Source organism: Manacus candei, unplaced genomic scaffold (genome assembly GCF_025592945.1).
Source record: "Manacus candei isolate 608988 ecotype Guabito, Panama unplaced genomic scaffold, ASM2559294v1 h1tg000078l, whole genome shotgun sequence".
Lineage (NCBI taxonomy): Eukaryota > Metazoa > Chordata > Aves > Passeriformes > Pipridae > Manacus > Manacus candei.
This window is the reverse complement of record NW_026138126.1, coordinates 2,841,947-2,863,557: the sequence shown is the minus strand read 5'-3', so window position 1 is coordinate 2,863,557 and position 21,611 is coordinate 2,841,947. Positions and strand designations below refer to the sequence as shown.

Here is a 21,611-nt window from a genome sequence, read left to right as displayed (position 1 = left end):
TGTTGGGCTCTGTTCTGCAGCAGGGATCACTCTCACCAGGTTCCTGGTGACTTTTCATCAGGGACTTACCAGGCTCCAAGCTCAGAAGGCACTGACAGCACTTTAGGAAAGGTGTTCCCCCGGCAGACACTGCAACAGGGCAGATCATCCCCTTCACTGTGCTCACAAACAGTCCCCAAACACCACAAGTAACAAATCACTCGTATCCCAAAGCCTTTGCCAGCTGGCAGTAATGGCTCCAGGGGTCTATTCCTCTCTGAAAACACAGTGGCAGTTCTCCTGTGTTTGAGGGTCATTAAATGCTGCCCACCCATCACCTCTCAGCACTCACAGGCTCCTTGCTGGTTACCACACCCCTACAGGCCCCAGTCCAGAGGGACTTTTCAAAAATTTCAATGGCAATTAAAATTTGATTGTCCTGGGCTGCCCACTTGTCCACCCTGGAGTACAGACAAGTCAGTGCACAGAGGAGCCATGACTTCCCTGTCCCACTCTCCCAGCAAGCTCCTCATACCTGCTGGAGGGAGGTGTCACAGGAGAAACTCCTCCAATACACACTGGCTGTTGAGCTGGTATTCAAGTGTGCAGTTCTCTAAGCCTATACTTGTTACGAGGTGCTACAGCATCTGGGAGTGATGGCTAAAGGCACTCCCACGTGTTTGTTTCTGGGCAGGAATACTTTACCAGCTCCTAAGCCAAAACATCTGAGACTTGCACTCATAACTTGGCCCGTGGAAGCCCCAGCAAGCTCACTGTCCCTGGGCTTGCCTGCAGCATGTCCTCAAAGCCAAGACACAGCCCTTCCCAAATGTTTTAAAACTGTTTTGCAACCTCTGAAACCATTTGAGAGACATTGGTCAAAGAGCCATTTTATATGTTTCAGCAGCTGGGAGAGAAGCAGTAACACCCTGACAGCAGTAACCACCAAGGTAATGCTCTTACAAATTGCTTTGCTGGATACATGGTTTGGGTTAGCACTGTAGGCTAAAGCCTTCTCCTGTCTGGGGCTGTCAAGTCCATAACAGTCAGCTGTAAGTTAAACAACTACTAAAACTTAATATCAATTTTGCAAACTGAAGCTTGAATGCTTCCCCAGTTGGTGGGCTTTTTTGTCGTGGGCTTTTTTCCCCTCCAAGGCTCACTGGGAGGAGATGGGAGAGTGAGGAGAGCTGGGGACTGTTAGAAGAAGGAGGGGACAGGTATTGTTTCCAGAGGGAGGTGGGAAGAGAAAGGAAGTAACATCTAGAATGTGAATGGAGGTGGGAAAAGCAGATTAGAATTCCAGTTCTGACTCAGTTTTGATCTAACTGATGGAGCAAGGGGAAAGAGAAAGTGGGCAAGAGCAGTCACTACTACAAAGCTGAATTAACCCCTGCCCCACCACACACACTTTGGTGGCAGTCCCCAACAAACCTCCAACAGCTGACAGGTAACAGAAGCCTGTTGTTAACAATCAGCTCCCAGACCTCCCACTCCTCCCACTGCTGGTGGCTGCAGGACTGGGGGGCTCCCAAAACTGATAACTGTAAATGCCCAGCTGCAGACTGGTGCTTCTCTGAGGTCTCACACTGCATTGAAGGAACACCCCAGAGAAGCCAGCAGCACACTGGCACTGAGAGAGCCTGCCTGCAGGCCCACAGGCACTGAATGGGAACTGAACAGGGTGCAAGGGCTGCAGGACCTTGCTTTGATCTTCCAGGCCGGACTTCAGGTGCCACCAACACCCTCCTACATGGTCCTGCAGCACTGCCTGGAACAGGAGCCATAAAAAAGCATCTGCTCACCTGCCAACACAGCTCACACAATTTCAGACACATTAAACCTTCTTCTGAAACAAACCTTACAACTCACTGGTTAACTTATTCCTCTCTGGGGATGTACACTTGAACTGAGATCAGACAACAGCCCGGTCCAAGCTGCCTTTGTTCCCCATATGTAAAGGCCTTCATTACAGGCAGCTGCTACAAACTTTGGGGGTCAAAGGAAGTCTGGAAGGTGAGCACACCTAAACAGGGGAATGATGAGGGCCTTGTGACAAAAAAAAAAACCCAAGCTACCAGCCAGAGCCTGGGCTGTACTTTCCAGCTCTGGAAGGCTGATGGACCCATCAGGATCCTGGTCTCCCTACAGTCAGTGCAAAGAGGAACACAAGGACCAGCTGAGCCACGTCCTGCTTTCTCCTTCAACAGGGAGGAGCACAGAGCAGCAGGAAGGAGCAAGGCCCAAAGGCTTTGAAGCACACACCAATATTAGCCAAGGGAAGACAAGTATTTACGAACAGTATCAGCAATCATCACATCTCACTTTTCAGAAGAGAACACGACAAGGAAGGCACATGCAAAAGAGCTGCACTAATGCAACACTGTGACATAAGATTAAAACTAGGAGGGGAAAAAAAGAATATTTATGAGTCAGTTGTGTGGTGACATCAGCATTTTGATGCTCAGACATTAAAGCACAGCCACAAGCACGGTGCTTGTGCAGCCCTGCACCCTGCCAGCATGAGGAGGCCACGGGCAAGAGCTGCTCCAAACATCACTGCTGCATGTTTGCAACTACATCTCTTGGTCTGACAAGAGACTTCATCCCTCCAGATTCTTCATCCTGAGTGCTAAAGTACTGTGAGGAGGAGGAGACAGCAGGAACTACAAGGACAGTAGGGCAATCAGTCATTTTCTCTCAAATGATGTGGAAATAAAAGTGAAGCAGGAAGAAAGTGGTACCTCTGTCAAAGGTCTTGGTCTTCTCTCTACAACAAATTCTGTGTGGCAGAGCTCACAGTAACTTGTGTTGGAGGAGGATAACCATTTTTCCAGGCAGCTCTTGTGCACGGTGCCCAGTGTTCCTGTGCAGTCACACGGGGAAAGCAGTCCCTCCCCATTTCCACCTTCATGACAGATTCGACAGATGGGACCATCACTGAAGAGGCAGAACAAGAGACAAACAGAATGAAATCATGGTCAGAGCAGGCAGAACGACACAGCTGTAGTGCCTGGTCCCACCAAGCTCCAGAAAGGCACATGCACAGCAAGCAGCATGTGGCAGAGCACACCAGGAGCCTGCTGCAGCAAGAAACCAGTCTCAGGGGAACCATGGAGGTGCCCAGGACATTTTAGGTCAGTTAAATCAGGAAGCCCTGTTGATGAACACCACAACACCCAAGAAAGCTGGCACATCAGCCTGGCCAGCTCTGCTGGCACAGAATCCACTGCAGCACACATGTCCCACAGCCTCCAGCTCTGCTCACAGTGGGCAGGGGCTGACACCAGACCCAACACCAAGCCTGAAGCACTGATACAAAACCAGAAGACCACAGCAAAGCCAGATGATCCACAGTAGCCAAAGCCACCTGCAGCCACTCCAGAGTCTGGCAATCAGAGCCACATTTATGGGATCACCTACCCACTCTTGGCCCATCTCTGCTCTGCACCCTGGGCTGACAGGAACTGGGTAAGGAACAGCACTATCTAAAGACCCAACTACACTGACCCTGGAAGCTCAGCTCTCCAAGGACACAACATATTTCACAGCAGGCAGCCACTCAAACTAATCTCTCAGCATACAAACCCTCTGCCCATCACAGCACAGGAACTGCCCAGCGTCCCATGGGCACCTCTCCACAGGTCACCAACCACTCAGCCTCCCAGTGGCTGCAGAAATGCCTTGGTGCTTCAGCAACAACCCCTTCTCACCCCTCCTTGGCCACAAGTTTCAAACAAATATCTTTGATCTGCTCTCTTGGGAACTCAGAGCACCAGAGATGCTTATCAAGAGAAGTATCAAATGCATTCGGAGACACTTGCAACCTTCCCTGCAGGAGGCCTGTGCTGCTCATGGCACTCCAACCACCCATCAGTTCCCAAGATGTTCCTCACACCTTCAACTGGCACCACTGACTGTGGACAATTAGTGCTACACCTTCCACTACACCAGGTTGCTTAAAGTCCCAGCCAACGAGGCCTGGAACACCGACAGGGACGGGGCATCCCAAGGCACAGGTTTCTCAGCAGCCTCGTGATGAAGATGTTTTGGGCTCCCTGGGAAGCCTCAAATGGCTCTAGACACCAAAGTTCTCTGTTCTCAGCAGTTCAGTACAACTCTTTACCCACCACTGATATCATTTAGGAAGAAAATGTTCCCTGGACCATGGGAACCAGGCACTCACAGTATCTCACTTTCCAACCAGCCGTTTCTTTCACACAACTGTTCTCTCACATCTGTATCTGCTCAGATTTGTGGGTGGGAGAGAAGCTGAGAAAGGAACATCTTTATTTCTTGAAATCCAGGTGAACAATATCAGCTATCACCTTCTTCCATGTATAGCTGCCAGAACAAAAGCCACACTGAGCTCATCTCACAGTTCGCGCTCCACTATTCTGACTTCAAAAGCTCCCACCCGACTGCAGAAGTTTGGGGGATTGCTACACAACAGTAAGAGCAAGCACTTAGCAACCTTCAAAAGCAGCAGGGCCACTTCCGTTAGTTTGCACAGAAAGCAAGAGTGAGACATGGAAGCACAGTTCAAGGAAAAGGAGCACACTGGGGGAAAAGGTTGGTGGGACATGAAGGAAAGGGAAGAGCCAGCAAGGAAGTGCACATCAGCTCGCCAAGGGAAAAGCAAGACTCCTGTCTTGGTGCACCACAGGACATCTCTACCACTTTTAATGTTTAGCAGGTTTCAACCCACTTGGACCTTTCCCCATATTTAGAGCTGTGAAGCAATGTACACCCACAGCACCATCCCCTTCTCTGTTAAACATCACTGGTGAACCACCAACCATGTCCTCTCCTCCTTTTCACATCCCTTTTATTTAGGGCACTTCCTCAGCCAGGACGATCCCTACAACAGGAGTCTGGGGAGGTGGTGGGAACTCCATCCTCGGAGACCCTGGAAACTGCATCAGAAAAGGCTGAGCATTCTTTCTCTGAAAGGAGCCTGGACCAGATGTCCTACAGAATTGCCTTCCAATTTGAATTATTTGATGATTCTGTAACATTTATTGCCATAAAGTGCTGTACCAGAACCACCAAAGTGCAGCCTGCACACAGAGCCTTAGTGACAGGGACAGACAACCCCTCCGAGCCTCCAGTGCTCTCACGCTCTGTCGTTTCCTAAGAAAAGCATCTGTAAGATATTTCATCTGTTCTGTTCCTGTTTGAGAAGTTTCCTATTTCCAGCACATTAATATAACCAATAAACAATCCAGAACGAAAAAATTTGCTGACAGTGGTGTGAAAAAAACCCTCTTTATCAGACTTCATTTTCCTTCCTTCCTATCTGGAGGGGGTGGAGGCCCCGTCACCCTCCCACACGATGCACTCTCAGACAGTTTTCCAGCAGGCTGTAGAGACCATATCACTAATCCAACATTCCAGTGTAGCCACAGTGCTCCCAGCTTCTCTGTGCTAAGTGCTGGTGACAAGGAAGGGACTGAAACCCACTATCACCAAAAGGAACAAACTGATCTCCACACAGACACATCAGGAATCCTGTTGGGGTCTTTTAACCTGTGTTCCCAGGCAGTTTTCCCACACAAGCATTACACCTCCACAAGTTCCAAGGGTTTAAAGAACTTCTTGCACAGCCTGTCTGCTGCCAGAGAGCAAGCCCAGTTCCCCTCACGTTTTCACTGGCCTGCTCCAGGTTTGCTGGATGCAGCAGTTATGTTTGCCTCCACTCTCATCCACCTTCCCTGCAGTCACCACTTTCACACCTCATCAACTTCTGGCCAAATTAATTGAAAAAAAATAACAGCTGTTCAGACAGGATTTGTGAACATGAATGTGACAGTCCTCACTAGCTGGACTGAACAGTACTGCCAAGTGTCCTCTGCTCTGGAAGCTGCTCAAAATACATGACAAGAAGTCACATCAGGAGGTGTCTGAAACAGTGAAGCTGCCACGTGTTCCCTGCAGCAACAGCTGGACGTGCAGTTCCTGCAACACAAACACCCTCCTGTCCCTGGGGCTGTAGATCAACACCACACCTTTACTCTGTGGACTTTCCTGGAGCAGGGGCTGTGCTCCACTTCCAGCCTTTCAGTCTTCTCCATGAACAGCCACGCTGCCCTGCGAGCACGGCACCACCTTCACTGCTGTCCTGTGAGGACATGGCAGTGGCACACAGCGAGAGGCCACCCGGGCCACCCCCACCCAGAGCAGCCACAGCTCTGGGGCTTCAGTGAACACACAACTCCCAGTCCACCAGCACTCGGGGCTGTGTGAGCTCCGCACGGAGCACAGGCCAGGGAAGCATCCGGCTCACTCAGAGTTAGCCCCCTCAACAAACTCCTCCACAAAACAAGACTCTGCTGCCTCCCTCTACCCCTAGAGCCACCAAAAGAGGGGAAGAGCCCCAGCCATGGCCACGCCAAGCCCTGTCCCTGCAGCAGCCTCACCTCTGGGCGCCCAGCGCCTTGATGACGGTGGAGAGGAGCCGCCCGTCCTTGGCGGTGACCTGGGTGATGTACTGCGGGCGCCCGATGTCCGAGTCCTCCACCGACTTGGCGAGGGCAGCGCTGCCCGGGCAGTCGCACAGGGACCCGGGGAGGTGGCAGCAGTCGCCCGTCGTCATGGCAGCTCCGGGCCCCTCTGTCCCGGGACCGGCACCGGGGAGACCTGCGGGAACGGCACCACGGTCAGAGCCAGCACCCCGCAGAGCCCAGCCCCTCACCACCCTCCTCGGGCTGGCAGCACCCCGGGGCCCCAACAGCCACGGGGCCTGGGAGCCTTCTGTCCCCTTTAATAGGCTTTGTGAGCCTGCCTTGCCATAAAATTAAGACTCCAAATGTTCCACTTACATAACTTAACGATCGGAATTGCAAATTTACCTTTCTCGGAGAGAATTCCTGGCACCCACCCTTCAACCTGATGGAGCCTTTCAAACCAAATGTGCCAACGCAGAGGTGGGGAAGGCGACCAGAAGCCCCATGAGCCTGTGCTGTTCTGGTTAGAGTTGTCCTGAAAACTTATATTCATGCTCTCTGTAAATGCAGCAAAGTTTCACCCGGACAGGTACCCGAACCTGTTTGCATGGCTTGGTTCAGGGAGGCCCTTCTCAGCTGCATTCAGGAGCTTTCTGAGCACTTGAAAGTCCACCCAAGCCCAAAGGGCTCCCCCACCTCATCTTTGATTTTCCTTTTTTAGATTTCTTTACAGAAATGCACACATTTCCACATTGCCTGCGGTCTGTCCCAACAGTGAACGTGTGGGTCTGAGCCTCCCAAAAGCACTGAAAGTGTTCCCCGGGCTCTCTGGGAAGGAAGGGCAGCAGTCCAGCTTGTCCCCTTTCCCTTTCAGCTGCTCAGACCAACCACGACTTTTACAAGAGCCACATGCAAACAGCAAAGCACACCAGCGTGGTTTTGGCACGTCTGTGATTTACCCAGCAAAGAGAACGCACGGATCAAACAGCAAATGCAAGAATCAGGAAGAAGGTGCAGAGAAAAGCCCAACACAGCAAACCAGGAGCTGGCTGTGATGAGCCACATGTGGACAGGAGAGCTCTCTGCCTTTGAGGGAAGGCAGCAGCTCGCCCAAGCTGCCAGCAACAGCAGAGTTCCTCCCTGGCAGGGGATACCTCACCCCCAAAGACAGGAATGCTCTGCAGATTCAGAAAAATCCCTTTTTCTCCAATTGTCTTTAGCCTGGTCCCTGAGAGGCAGCTGTGCAGAAATAAAGGGCTGGGGTTACAGTGAGTCACAAGCTGAACACAAGCCAACAACATCGTACTGCTGGTAAAACCAAAATCCCTGTGTCTGTAAACAGGACTGCCTTATGTAAGGCAGGCACAGTAATCCCTGTGCGCCAGCACTGCTGGGATCAGAGCTGGAATGCTGTCTCATCCTGGTGGCTGGACTTCAAGAAAGAAATAAATCCACAAAAGAAGTTCAAATGAAAGTAATGAAAAGGATAAAAGGTCTGGGGGGGAGGGGAGGGGGAAGCCTGAAATAAAATAACTCCAATTCCAAAGAAGAAATATGAAAAGAATTAAGTTTGTTAAATTCAGGAGGGGGGGAATCTGCAGTCTCTGTCTCCTGGAGGTAGGAGCAGGCAAACAAACCTTCACCATCCCATCCAAGGAAAGGGTCTTTTGTTTAGAGATGTCTGTGCACGACAGGAGTCAAACGTTCCCATGAAACTACAGTTCTGTCAGGTTTAACTAAGCCAAAATCAAACTAAAATAGCTAAAGAAAATAAGGGCTTCTTCCTGGTTGGAGGCTTGGCCACACTACAGAAGAAGAAAACAAAAAGCCAATACAAGAATGTGACCCCTGCAGCCCTGAGCACACTGACTTGGGTAAGCACAAGGGTTTTTTCCCGTCTTGGAAATCAAGAAATTCTCACACAACCAAGGCCTTCATCTGTCAGGATGGCTTCCTTCATGTACACATGTTCAAGAGGGAGAGAGCCCTTCAGTGGTGTCTCAGCACCAGATGCCAACTTTGGTAGCACCCCCTCATTTTACAGAATATTTTCTAATTTCTAATAGAAGACTTTCTAATTTCTTTATTAAAGCTGCTCTTGATAACTATCTGTAATCCTTCCTCTGCACCTGAACAGGAATAAGCTTGAGCTTGTGGGCAGGTCAATCCCCATCCAAACAAATGTGAATCTTTTCATCAACCTAAAAATTAACTTCACAGATTCAGCCTCTCTCTCCACCTGTGCAAAGAGCACACAGGGTTAGAGCCACTTTTCTTATTGCTCTCCTCTTTAAAAAAAAAAGGCTACAAACACTCCAACTTTAAGGAGCAAGAACCAAGATGACAAATGCTGTTGGAATGACTTAAGTCAGCTGCTCTACAAGTTAAGGAGTTATTTCAGTTTTAACAACCTCTTACTGACTCAGGCATGAAAGGATATATGTTTTTAATAAAAAGGTCTGTTCCATTTGTTCGGCCAAAACGTTGTTTATTTCTAAGTGCAGAGGAAAAAGGGCCATTTTGTGTATTGGAATAAAACTGCCCTCACTGCCTGTGTCCTGGGAGTATTTACACTGAGGCTCTTTGTGCTCCACATCTGACAGACACAGGCAGCCCCATGGCCTTGCCCTGGCAGCCCTGTTCAGGCTGGAAGGGAAGGGCCACCCTGCCTTTCTTCAGCAAACACGCGGGTTTCTGTCACAGGTTATTTGGAATCCCAAATTCCTTGTTGGGGTCCATCCCAGGGGAGAACCTGAAGTCACTGCTCTAATACCTGACTCACAGCACTCAGTGAATACAAAGGAAAAGCAGCAGGATTTTCATGGACACAGTTAGAGAAGAAGTAACTGAAATCCAGAGATGACATCTGCAGTGCACTCAGATTCTGGTTCCATCCCCATCCCACAGTGTACAGTCAAGCCAGTCCCCAGCCTGGCTCCCTGAAGGATCAGCTCATCGACACACAGCCTTCCCTCACAGCTGTCAGCAGCTCATCCAACCCAAACCCAACGTTCACAGAATCCTTCAGGCTGGAAAAGCCCTCTCAGATCACCAATCCAACTGTTCCCCCAGCACTGCCAAGGCCACCACTAACCCCTGTCCCCAGGGGCCACATCCACACATCTTTGAAATCCCTCAAGAGATGGCAACTCCACCACTGCCCTGGGCAGCCTGTGCCACTGCCTGACCACCCTTCCTATGAAGAAATTTTTTCAACCTAAACCTCCCCAGCAGAGCCTGAGATCATTTCCTCTCATCCTGCCACTTGTTAACTGGGAGAAGTTACTGATCCCCACCTGGCTGCACCCTCCTTTCAGGGAGTTTTAGACAGCAAGAAGGTCCCCCTGAGCCTCCTTTTCTGAACCCCCCAGCTCCCTCAGCCACCCCTCATCAGACTTGTGCTCCAGACCTTTCCCAAGCTCCACTTACAGCAGAAATGCCAAAATCCTGGAGAGAGAAACAAGATCCAAACAGCTGGTTTGAACCACACACTGTTTTTTTCTAAGCACCTGGGATTTCTGAGCCCATTCTTTCGGGATACATTTCTTTTTCACATTAAAAAAAAAATAAAAAAGCCTTCAAGACACTAGGTTTATTATCAGTACCTCCTCTGCTGCCACAGTTAGACATGATCAAATAAATCGGAAGTCTCTTCTCAGCAACATTTTGTATCCTCAGCTTCCGAGCAGACCCAGGATATAAAGGGCTGAGTTTGTAAATATTACTCCAACTGAAGAAAAACAAACCCCGTTTGTGGAAAATTGGCTCAGAAGAAGGAGTCCTGCACCAGGACTCCAAAACTCAAACACGTGCAGCGAAACGAGCCAGTTCCTCAAAGAGCAGCTCGTACTCCATCGCTGCTCCAAGGCAGAGACCAGGGTGCTGCTGTGGGATCCTGCTCCATGGCTCATGTGGAGCAGGCCAGCAAGAGATTCCCCCTCATCAGTCCCCTCAACAACATATATAATCCAGTTTGTATCATCCAAAGGGCAACAGGGGGGCAAAACTCACTCAAAAGACTGCAGAGATCAGGTTGGACCAGCGCCCTCCACCCAGGAGATGTGCCCAGCGGGAACAAGCAGGAGTCAAGGAGCTAAAGGGTCCCCCAGCTCTGTTCTCCGTATTTAGACTTTGCAGATGGATAAAACAAGTTATTTCTCCCATACAGGGAAACCACAGCAGAGCAGATGAACACCTGGATCAAAGCCACAGTGGGAGAAGCACAGTCAAGGTGGGAAAGACAAGAGGGAAGGCTGCAGTCAGTCAGTGGCAGCAGTGGGGAAGGTGCAGGTCGTGGCTCTGCTCTGCTGCTCCTCACAGCCTGTCCAGTGATGAATATCCCAACCAGTGTAAAGCCCTGGAGCAATTCTGAGGCTTTGACTGGATCCAGAGCAAACTGGAACTGGAACCAGCTCCACCTTCTCTGGGTGCAGTGTGCACACCTCAGCTCCTGGGCAGACCGGCTTCCCCGGACACCTCCACCAAGAAAAACACCCAACGCACCACCCGAGTCTGTTCCTGAGCAACCCATTTCCCTGATTACTGTAAGCAAGGCCTGGCACCTCACCAACAGTGCCACATCAGAGATAAACAAGTTGTGTTGCCAACGTAACCCACCCATCTGTACACAAGGACTTTTTTTTTTTTTTAATTTATCTCGTGACCCACTGACTGACTGCAGATCAGTGCTCCGACTGCTGCTCACGTGAGCTGATGTTTGATCCTGGCTGCAAGGCCACCCAGCCTGCTTTCCAAAGCCCTTTTAGCCAATTTGGGCACACAGACACTGAGTCTTCTCATCATATGGTCCTGCAAATGTCACCAGCAAACCGAAGGTTTTCAGGTGCTAAAGGGCATTTCCAAACATCAGTGCTTTCCTTTTCACCCCAAAAACTGCATTACCCCAAACCCTGAGCCCTACAACCATCTGAACACATCTTGAGGGAGACAAAAAGAATTGCTTTCTCCACACATCTAAGCACCTGCTCCCACACACCCTGTCTCACCCAGCTAAAATGCACATTACACACCTGAGACACTGCCACCAGAGATACAAGAGTGGGATGCTATGAGTGGCCTGAAGTGCTCCCTGTTACTGTTGAAAGGCTGCATAAGTGGATTACTTTAAAGAAAAAAAAACAACAAACAACTAAAAAACCCCAAGAACCCATCCCAAATTGCTGCAGGGCTTTGTTTTCAGTTTTGTTTGTTTAAATACGCTCTCTTGCTGAAAGTTGAAAACCACAGCATTATTTTCTTCTTTATTTAAAAGTACACGATTTTATTTATCAGCTGACTCCTCGAAGTTACCCTGCAGGTCTGCTGTGGAACACCTTAAAAGTACCCAGAAAGCCAGCACAGGATCTGACCACACTTGACCCATCAGCAACTCGCCCATTGCCCAGGGCTTGTGAAGAAATCTTGTCAGTCCTATGCTCAGAAGTCACCAGAACACAAAGTCCTAAAGTCAGGGTGCAAGGAGCCCTGTTCAGTGAGAAAAGTGAGACAGCATTTTATGGCATATCACCCAACACTTAAAATAAGATCTGATGCCACACAACAGCTTCTAAAGCATTTTAAAATTTGGTAAACAGCACACAGGAAAGCATTTCACTCCCCAGCAGCTCCTCAATTTCCTGCCCTGCCTGCAACATTTGGTTGGCCATTGCAGCTAAAGGAGGTGCTGTAAAAACTTCAGCCTTAACTTGCACTTCAGACAGTGCCAGCAGAGCAATGCTGTGGATCAGAGAGCCAGGGGACAGCCCTGACCATGGGCTCAAAACAAAACAAAGCCCAAAAAAGCACGAGAACAAAACAATCAAGGGACAACATTCTGGGAGCTTGTGAACCTTCTGATAAAGCTTCACACCAGGAACCTCCTCCTACACCTTCAACAGCCAAAGCTCAGGGCTGAGAGAGGTGAAGCCCTGCTGCACCCACAGAACCTCCCCTGCCTCGCCCCTGGGGCTGAGTTTACAATGCCCATAACATGCTCCCAGTCTAACCCTGTAGCACCCAGGAGGAGGTCACAGGCTTCGAGGATGCAGTGTTTTTGGACTCCTGCATTTGCCACACTTGTACATGGCCACGGCCAGCGACTGGCTCGGTTGCCCCTCCACTGTCCCAGTGACACAGCCCAGCACCAGCCTTCACTCACTGGCTGCTGCTGGGGACAAACAATCACAACTTCTCGATCCCCATCCACTATCTAGGCATATTCTAGAAGCTCTCTGAGTCTTGATTATTGTTATGGTCTGATGGTAAATGGGTTTGTTTTCCAGACACAGATGAAGAGACAGTCTTCCATTTTTTTCCAAAGAGACACAGTGCCAGGATCTGACTGCTGTTCCCCATTGGCAAAAAAACACTGCAGCAAGTCTTGGTGATCAATAACTTGTTTTCCAAAGCCTGCATCCATGCACATCCCTCCTCTCCAAAACTCAGCAATATTGGATCGACATCTGCAGTAGCTTCACTTCATCTCCACATCTTGCAGCACTGGAAATGATGGGCTGGCAAAGATCCAGCAGGAGGGACCCCTGATTTTCAAACAAGATCTTGTGTGGGCACAGCAGAGCTGTGACACAACAGGGCTCCTATCACCCCTGAGTTTGAGGTACCTATCATGGTGTTCACCCCACTGTTTTTCAACCCAATTTTCTTCTAGAAGATTGTTGCCTAATAAATAACAAAGTTACTCAATATTCAAAAAGAAGCAGGTTCAAACTCACATGCTCAGAAAAAAAATCAGTATAAAAAGGAGAAGCCTAAAGGATGATTTTTTTTTCTTGCTGTGCTTGGGGAAGATCAGGCTGTGCATTACAGCTGGAATGCCAAAATGAACAAAGTCATCTCAGATCTTCCAAGGCTCTTTATCTGCCACAAGGCCGTATGAAAGGAAAGTTTACTGCACTTTAATTACCAACATCTGGAAATCCAAACTGCAACACTAGAAGAAAATTCTTTGCAGAGGGTATCTCCAAACAAAATTCAGCCATGTGAATACAAGTTCCATGAGGAAACAACTGAAAACCAGCTGGGATGTGAGAAACACCTGCGGCTCCTCCGAGGATTTCAAAAGTCATCAGCTTTTAGAGGTGAATAGCAGCACAACTCACCACATAATCCAACTACACAGACCCAGCACCCAACTCCTTCTGCATTTTATCACTCTCTTTCTGAAGGGAAAGAAAGATGCATTAGTAAGGTTTGAAAGTTTTACTGAAATCATGAATCAGGGAGCGGGGTGGAATGAGTTATCATGCCCACCAAGCACTGCTTGCAGGGTGCTACCCATCAGTGGGGACAACAGCCAGCCCAGCAGACACAAGCACATCCCTGCCCTGCTGGAGGCACCAGAGCCACGTGGCCTCTCACATCTTACACCCACGTCCTCTACCAAAACACCAGCAGCACAAAGACACTTCTGCTTCCCAGCGCTATCACTTCAGCGAGCTCCTCTTTAAAGAGAGGCAGCCTCTGCAGCAAGGCCAGAGCTCCCCAGTCCTGCCCAGTCACTTGCCAGGCAGTTTCAGTTTAGTCAGAAGAAATGGATTTTCCAGCTCTGGGTAATCCATCAGGAAACAGAATTTTAGTGCAGCAGTTCCACATGCACCAGATCGAGACTGCGGTGCCCACACAGCGCTGGACCCATCAGTCCCTGGGAGGGCACGACCCAGGAGGATGCAAAATGTTATTTCAGGATCAGGAATCCCATGTCAGAAAGAACTTGCATTTTCCTCAGTGTTTTCCTCCTGGGTTGTACAAATAACAACACTCTGCTTGGAGAAAAACTGGAGCTGGAACAAACGGCCAGCACGCAGCAGCCCTGCTCACTGCCTGCTCAGAGCAACCACCCCTCCACACCAGGCAGCACACTCAGCTCCCAACAGGCATCTGATCTGGAGTTTAACTTGACTATTTCTATTTTTCAACCTAGCTATATTACAAATCTCTTCAGCACACCCACACTTCAAGGAGTTTTCCAGCAAAGGCAGCACCAAAGGCAGCTGTGACCCATCATGCCACCGTGGAGAGCTCCAAAGTGGGCACCAGCTGAGAGCACCCCCATGGTCAGCCAGAGAGGAGGATTCACTGATCCCAGCCAAGTGCACCACTGTCTCCCTTCTGCCCACTCCTTACCGCTACAAGTTCCCTCCTCAATCCTTAAGTGAAACTCCACAACTGGTATCCAGGCTGCAACACTCCAGTTCAGTTTGCAACGTTTTGCTTAGGCTGCATTTCTACTTCTTCTGGACACAGGCCTTGACTGATTTGTCTGCAGGGAAGTACAAGAAAAACTGGGAGGAAATAAATTAAGAACAGTCTGGAATTGTAGTTTTCCCTCCCACCACTCTCAAATCTAACCCCAAGCAGGTTTCAGCTGAAACAGGACTCAGGCTCTCAAAGCTTTAAAGGAATTAGTGTTAAAGTCAAGACTGCACGAGCTTGGTGCATTCCCCTTTTTGCAGAGAAATGCTTTTAGATAGTAGGTTTGATTTGTTTGTACTTATATTTGCCAAGCCAATGCTGCTTCTTGCCCCTCGTTCCCTCTTTTTGGGAACAGGAGGGGAACGTTTCCTTCAGTCTATCACTGGTTTCATGACAGCTGATTAAAACTGCAAGAGCAGCTACAGCACCTCTGTCCTTGAGGTTAACCACACATAATCATCTCGGGCTCTATCAGGAATTGAAAAGTTTAGTCATAATTGCTACATAAAACTTGGAAGAAAACTCACAAATGCCTATTTTAATTGAAAACGGGGACAAATGAGATTCCAAACTGTAACACTGCTCGCCTGAGAGAGGCCTGGGTCAAGGAAGGCATTTGCACAGCTGATGGGTAGGAAGAGCTGCAGGTCAGGGCAGCTCCTGTCAGGCTGCTCCCTTCACTGGAGGACACACAGGGATCAGTCCCTGCCTTCAGGACTCTACTGTTCTGCACTTCACCACCAGTGCTTAGGGCTCTCCCACCCTGTAACTCACAGTGGGAGAGGCTCATTCCACACCCAGGGAAGGTGCACAAATCCGTAAGAAGCGACTTCTCTGCTTTTGCCAGGCAGGACAAGCACCTGAGTGCTCTCCCAAAGCACCTCTCCCAGCAGGGCTGTGTTGCTGCTGTGTTGCTGATGAGTTGGAGCTGACCTGGTGTAATTACAGCAAACATGGCACAAAGAGCACGACAGCACCTCCTGGGGAATGGGAGCTGCAGTCGGAGCTGGGGAGAGACCCAGCCAGGCCTGGGGAGGTGCTGCTCACGTGCATGACATGAACTGTCTTGGTAAGCCACAAACTGTGCCTCAGCACAGATTTGTTTGTTTTTACCACTGTTGTTTTTACCACTGGAGAAACCTACTGTACACGAACTTCACCGAGACACTCGCCTACCCTTCACGCTGCTTTGGTGCTGTGCTTGTTTCCTTCACAGAAACGTGCCCCATGGCCTGTCCTGGACCTCACAGACACCGTGAGCTCAGGGCTCACTCTCTGAGATGTTCTCAGGGTGCTTCCACGGGGACAAGCGCCAGCAACAGAGACCGCTCCTCTCTCGTGGGAAGGGTGTGAGCTAAGGGCAGGCAGAAGCATAAGTTAACCAGAGTAAACTGGACTGTGAGGGAGAAGAGACACACCAGTTCAAACTTTAATCTGCAGGGGGAAAAAAAACCAGTTTGGAAACGGAAACTCTGCAATCTCCAAATATCCGAAGCTGAGTCAAAGTCAAGAGGGGAAAAAATAAACTCATTCTGCAGTTTATAGTTGAGGATGCCTGATTCCTCCCTTCATCTCCTAAGAAAAGTTCCTGTGTTTGTTAGTGTGAGAAGCCAGGATGTTTTAAACAATAATTAAAAAAGCTCCAAAATGCACATTTTACTTTGTGCCTCTGCCTGTAGAACTACTACAGAGTCACATCCTGAGGACCTCAGGACTAACAGAGTCAGGACTAACAGAGTCTCAGGGCACATACCCAGCCTCAGCTTGCCCAGCTTGTGCTGGATGCATTTTATCTCGATTTTGGTCATGCTGTTCCAAAAAAACTGTACTAACTTCCTCCCAGGGAAAGATCATGTCCGCCACTTGCTTGATGCAGGCCAGCATCAATCACCCAGAAGGGGAAAGGCCCTCTCCCAGCACCCATGGAGGCAAGAACTCTGTCGGAAGCTGCTCACAGTCAGTACATTGTAGTCCTGCTCATCTGCATGGCCCCCTTGGCGTCCGGCGCGGGGTGACCTCACCCTGCAGCCTCCTGCAATCCACAGCCAAAAAAAAAGGAGCAGTCAAACACATCCAAAACAAGGAACATTAGTTCCAATGTCTTTTTTTTTTTTTTCCTGTTTTCACTTAAAAGACTGCCAGTGGTGCTAATTAGCTAACCACGCATAGACAGCCCCGGATTCACAGCTGGCATTCAGTGCCCGTGGAACACACATTAGGCTCTCACTTGGCTCCTTCCTGTGCCACCTGGTCTGCCCCTGGCAAAGTTAAGACTTCCTTACTGGTGCAGGCTGCCCGAAACACTCCCCAGCACGTGCTTGGGGGTAGTTAGACCTTGTGTCCTCCTCTGGAGTTATTAAATTCACTGTCACAGTGCACGTGACAAAGCGACTTTAGAGTCCCAGCTCCTTTCCCTTCAAGCTTGTTCCTGAGGGGTGACACACCATCACAGCCTCAAATGCACCTGGAAAACAGGGCCCTGCCAGCCTTTCCAACAGTCCCTGCATAATCCTGTGGAGATGTAGAAAAGCGTTCAAACACCTGGAAAGCCAAGACTCAGGTCCAGCTGTTCAAAGGATTACTCTGTGCACGTGTGAGTGGCAGCCAAGAGGGGCTGGATGTCCCCAGGAGCAGGGGGACAAAGGGGATGGGCCACAGCCATCACAGCTGGACAACCACAGCAGCACCATAGGCACTCTCAACAAGGGCCTGGAAAAAGGCCAAGGAAGTGCTAGAAACTGTGTCAGAGGGGAAGAACACAGAGATAAATGCTTGCTGGAAGGAGAGCGGAGCAAGAGAATGAGAGTCCCAGGGAAAAGGAGGGCTGGTAACAGGAAGGGTTGAGAGAGGGACAGAAACAGTCCCTTGGGGATAAGCAAATAAAGGGCATGGGGTGGGATGAGAAGCACATCCTCACTGACAGATCATCACACACAGCAGGGCAGGACAGTCCCATCCCTGGACACTGCAGGGATGGTGCACTGAAAACAAACAAGTGGAACTCTGGATAACCCCGACACTTCCAGTTTGCTACTATCACCCCTGACTTGAGTGACACCCCACCTGCCTGCCTGCAAAATCCCAGCTCTGCACAGCTCCCTCCCGAAGGCTGAGTCACACAGCAGCAGCCTGAACTATGCTCGGGGCAGCAGCACACACAGCACAGCTGTGTCACCCCACGTGTCACCCCACACCTTGGTGGCACTATTTCTGTGGGTACTGAGTGCACACAGGACCCCCAAGGCCATCGCACAGCTTCTCAGTCTTTAATCTTGGTCTCCCCACCAGATCAAGAACACGCTCATACAACAAGAGCCCGTGTTTGAGACCGTGACAAAAACACCTCCCGTGTGTTTCTGTCACACACTCATCCTCCTGTACACGAGTCACAGGCTCGTCCCTCGGACAAATCCGACAAACCAGCAGTTCTGGCCTCTGTCACAGAGAGCTGGCTCACGAAAACTGTCCTAAGTAAGACAGAGAGACTCAGTTTGCGGAAAGTCCATCACAAACTCTAAGCTCACACCAGGAGGAAGGCAGCTGGTGCCCCAACACACAACTGCAGCAGCCTCTTCAGCCGTGCTGTGACACTGAGCCCATTCTCTGGGGAGAGCTCTGTACCAAGCTCCGCAAGGCAGCGCGCCCGTGCACACAGCGCCGGGGTCACAAACGGGCACCGGAACGCTGCAAAAGCTGAGAAAAAACGGGCAGGGCAGCCCGCCGGCAACGGAACCTTTTCCTGACAAGGGCTTAGACCCGGGGGAAAGGAGCCTGAGGAGCGAACGCCGCTTCCCCGAACCTGCGGCGATGTCCGTGCGCGACACCCCCGGCGCTCCCGGGGGACGGTGCCGGCCTAGCCCGGCCCGGCCCCGCCCCGCCCGAGGGGAAGGGCCGCGGCTCAGGCGCTCGGCGGACCCGGCGCAGCCCGGACCGGCGGCAGCTGCTCCCCGGGACAGGCCCCGAGCCCCGCGCTGCGGCTCCGACTCCCGAGCACGGGCGGCGTCACACGCCGGGCACACCGGGCGGGCTGTCAGGGCTCCCGGGCCCCCGGAACAGCGGCCTGCACGCCTCGGCCCGGCCTCGGGACGCCGCGGCCGGGAGCGGAGCGGAGTGGAGCGGAGCAGGGCCGCGGTGCCGGCCCGGCCGCCCCGGAGCCCCCCCCCGCCCCCCGGTACCTGCGCTCCCGGCCCGCGGCCCCTCCGCGCGGCGCGCGCCGCCCCAGCGCCGGCTGCGGCGGCCGCCCTGGCCCCGCCCCCTCGCGCCCCCCGCCAATCCCCGCCCGCGCCCCGAGTGACGCCACGCCCGGAGCGCCCAATGGGCTGCGGGGAACCCGCTGGCGTCACAACGTGACCCCGGCTGGCAACAGGCGGTGGCCAATGGCGAGGGCGAACGAGCCCCGCCCCGGGCCGGGGCCCCGCCCTCCCCACACGAGGCCACGCCCCCTCGCTGAGGCCCCGCCCCCGGCCGAGCCCCCTCAGCGCCGGGGGACCCGCCCGGCCCCGGCCCCGCCCGGCCCGCGGAGCCCCGAGCCCGGAGCCCCCAGAGCCCCGAGCCCCCAGAGCCCCGAGCCCCCAGAGCCCCGAGCCCCCAGAGCCCGGAGCCCCCAGAGCCCCGAGCCCCCAGAGCCGCCTCCTCCGGCCCCCGCCGAGCCCCCGGGGGAAGAGCCCTCCGGACCCGGCGCTCGGCCTCTGGAGGTCCGGAATTCCATCCCCACCTTCTTCTTCCACAGCCGTGCCTGGGAACAGAACTTTACGCACACACGGGATGATTTGGCAACCTTTATATCCACAGTACATCATAACCATGCACAAAAATCGAGGGATGTGTGTATTTACAAAGTGAATTGCACTTAACACAGGAACCAGGGATAAAAGTAAATGAAAGGAACCTCTCCTCTGGGTAGCATAAAGGTCCAGTGCTATTTTTAGCCTACGAAGCCTGATAGACAACACTACCGTGCATTATCTGACCAGTGTAAAATAGGAATTGCTGTTACTTATTGAAACAGTGCAGCCCTGCAGACAGTCATTCCACGGGAACGTTCCACAAATCACCATTCCAACTGTATTTCAGAGTCTGCAAGCCAAGAGAATCCACCCTTCAGCCCCAGCTCACTGTGTTTGACTTGAAGGACAGTTAAGTCTTCATCCTCAATTGTCTGATTTTTCTTAGTTGAAATTCAGGCCCCTAACTTTAATACTGTTTGTTTAGGTTTTTATGAAGGAAAGAGGCCTCTCTAAGTGACCAAGTCGCTTCATTGGGATCTTCTTTTCTTCTACAGAGTCCAGAACCTCTAAGCAAGTTCTTCCTTCATGCTTGGGAGGGAAACAATCACCAAGCCCTGGTAAGCCCCAGCCACAAACAGATCCCACCCACACCTTCTGGAGCAGTACAGAACGCAGAGATCAAAGCACCAGAGAGCAAAAATACCTCCTGCACATTTTTCCAACAGCTTTTGGTAAGTGACTGATTCAAATAAAGGCACAGATCAACCCCTACCATGCCCAGCCAAGAGCTCTGCCCGTCCCCAGCCCTTCCACGCTCTGGGGGGTCACAGAACAGCACCTGAACAGGGGCATCTCTGGGATGCACCATCCTTCTGAACTAACCTGTCACAGGGGCAAGAAGGCACTGAAGTGCCTTTTCCTCCTACCAAATGTTGGCTGTCTCCGCAGCACACACTAAAATCTCTTTTAACAAAGCACCAATCACTTTGCAACTGGATTTTCACAAGTATAGAGCTTTAAAACTTCCCTGTGAACAAACCTTCCTTGCCCCATGCAGGCTCCAACTCTCAGTGGAGATCCCAGACTAACTCACCTGTCTGTAAGCACTGGCTCAGCAGGAAGAGGTCTGATTGATTCAGTCCACCCAAGGAATTCATTTTACCCATTAGCTGTTTGTGTGCTCAGGACCAAATCACTTTTATGTGTGAATTTTGGTCTTCATCCTCCCCATCACTAACAGGAGAGACAGCAGGACACTCCTGCCTAGTTCTGTGTTAAAGGACCTGTTCTAGATACCAGCAGGAGCCTTGGGCTGATGTTTGTGTTACTGACCCAGGGCTTTGTAGTGTTATCTTCCAATAGTTTAAAGGAAAGTCATTCTCAACATCCAAATAAAGCAAGCAGAGCACACATTCCTTCTTTCACAGGCAGCTTTCCTGTCACCAGGAGTTTTACATAAGCCAAATTCTTCCCTCAAATCCCTTCTGGCAGATGGAAGAGAGATGGAACCTTTTCTCTTTTCCTGACAGTAATACTGAGAGACACAGAGCCAGCAAAGCTGCAGGATGAAGCAGTCCAGGTGAGGTTACATGTAACCAGTCATTTTCACAACAGGAAAACACAGTTGAGGAGTCTGGGCTACTGGAGAGTTTGTCTGAAAGTCAGACAGCTCTGCAGCAGTTCCAGCTTCCTCAGGATTCCTCCAAGTCTTTCCCTTGGCAACTCCAGCAATTCCACCACAAGTGGGCTGGGTTGTGGGTGAGTTTCTGAGGATGCACAATGCTTCAGCAGGACACCAGGAACTCCAGATCAAAAGCATTTTCCCTGGGCTGTGCACAGGATGGTGGTTTAACCAGGCAGAACTGGCCCACTATCCTCCTTCCTGTTGGCACTAACAGCCCTGTGCTCAGGGCTAGACATGGACCTTTCACTGGGACTCTGAGGCAAAGTTTAGAGTCTTCCACAATGTCAAAGGCTAAAGAAAATCTCTTAAGAAACAAGGAAGTGACTAAACTGCCTCTCAGCTTCTTACACCAGACCAGTCTGATTCTGGAAACTTCATGTTAAGAACAGGACTTGCAGAGTAAGCACGTTAACACACCACCCTGAACTAATGGGTCTTCTTACCAGCACAATTCCTCCTCATACTATCCAAGTAATTTCTTTATAAAAAGTGTGTTCAAAAATTAAGGAGCTCAGCTCCACTAGTGTCCACTTGTTCTTGAATGAAGTATTTTCAATATTTCAG

General features: G+C 51.0%; 1 protein-coding gene across 3 annotated transcripts in view; it reads right to left on the bottom strand.

Moving 5' to 3' along the window:
* MARCHF2 (membrane associated ring-CH-type finger 2) overlaps window positions 1-18,872 on the bottom strand; it is a 31,816-nt gene extending 12,944 nt beyond the window's left edge. The window contains exons 1-3 of one of the 3 annotated variants that reach the window (XM_051810757.1): window positions 18,812-18,872; window positions 6,399-6,618; window positions 2,724-2,919 (exon numbers count right to left, since the gene is read on the bottom strand). In XM_051810757.1, the coding sequence (XP_051666717.1) occupies window positions 2,724-2,919; window positions 6,399-6,574 (372 nt within the window). In that variant the 5' untranslated portion in view covers window positions 6,575-6,618; window positions 18,812-18,872. Of the gene's footprint in view, window positions 1-2,723; window positions 2,920-6,398; window positions 6,619-10,436; window positions 18,214-18,811 lie in introns of those variants that run through there. The other 2 variants (XM_051810756.1, XM_051810755.1) reach the window with 2 other exon arrangements.
* Window positions 18,873-21,611: the final 2,739 nt, after the last annotated feature.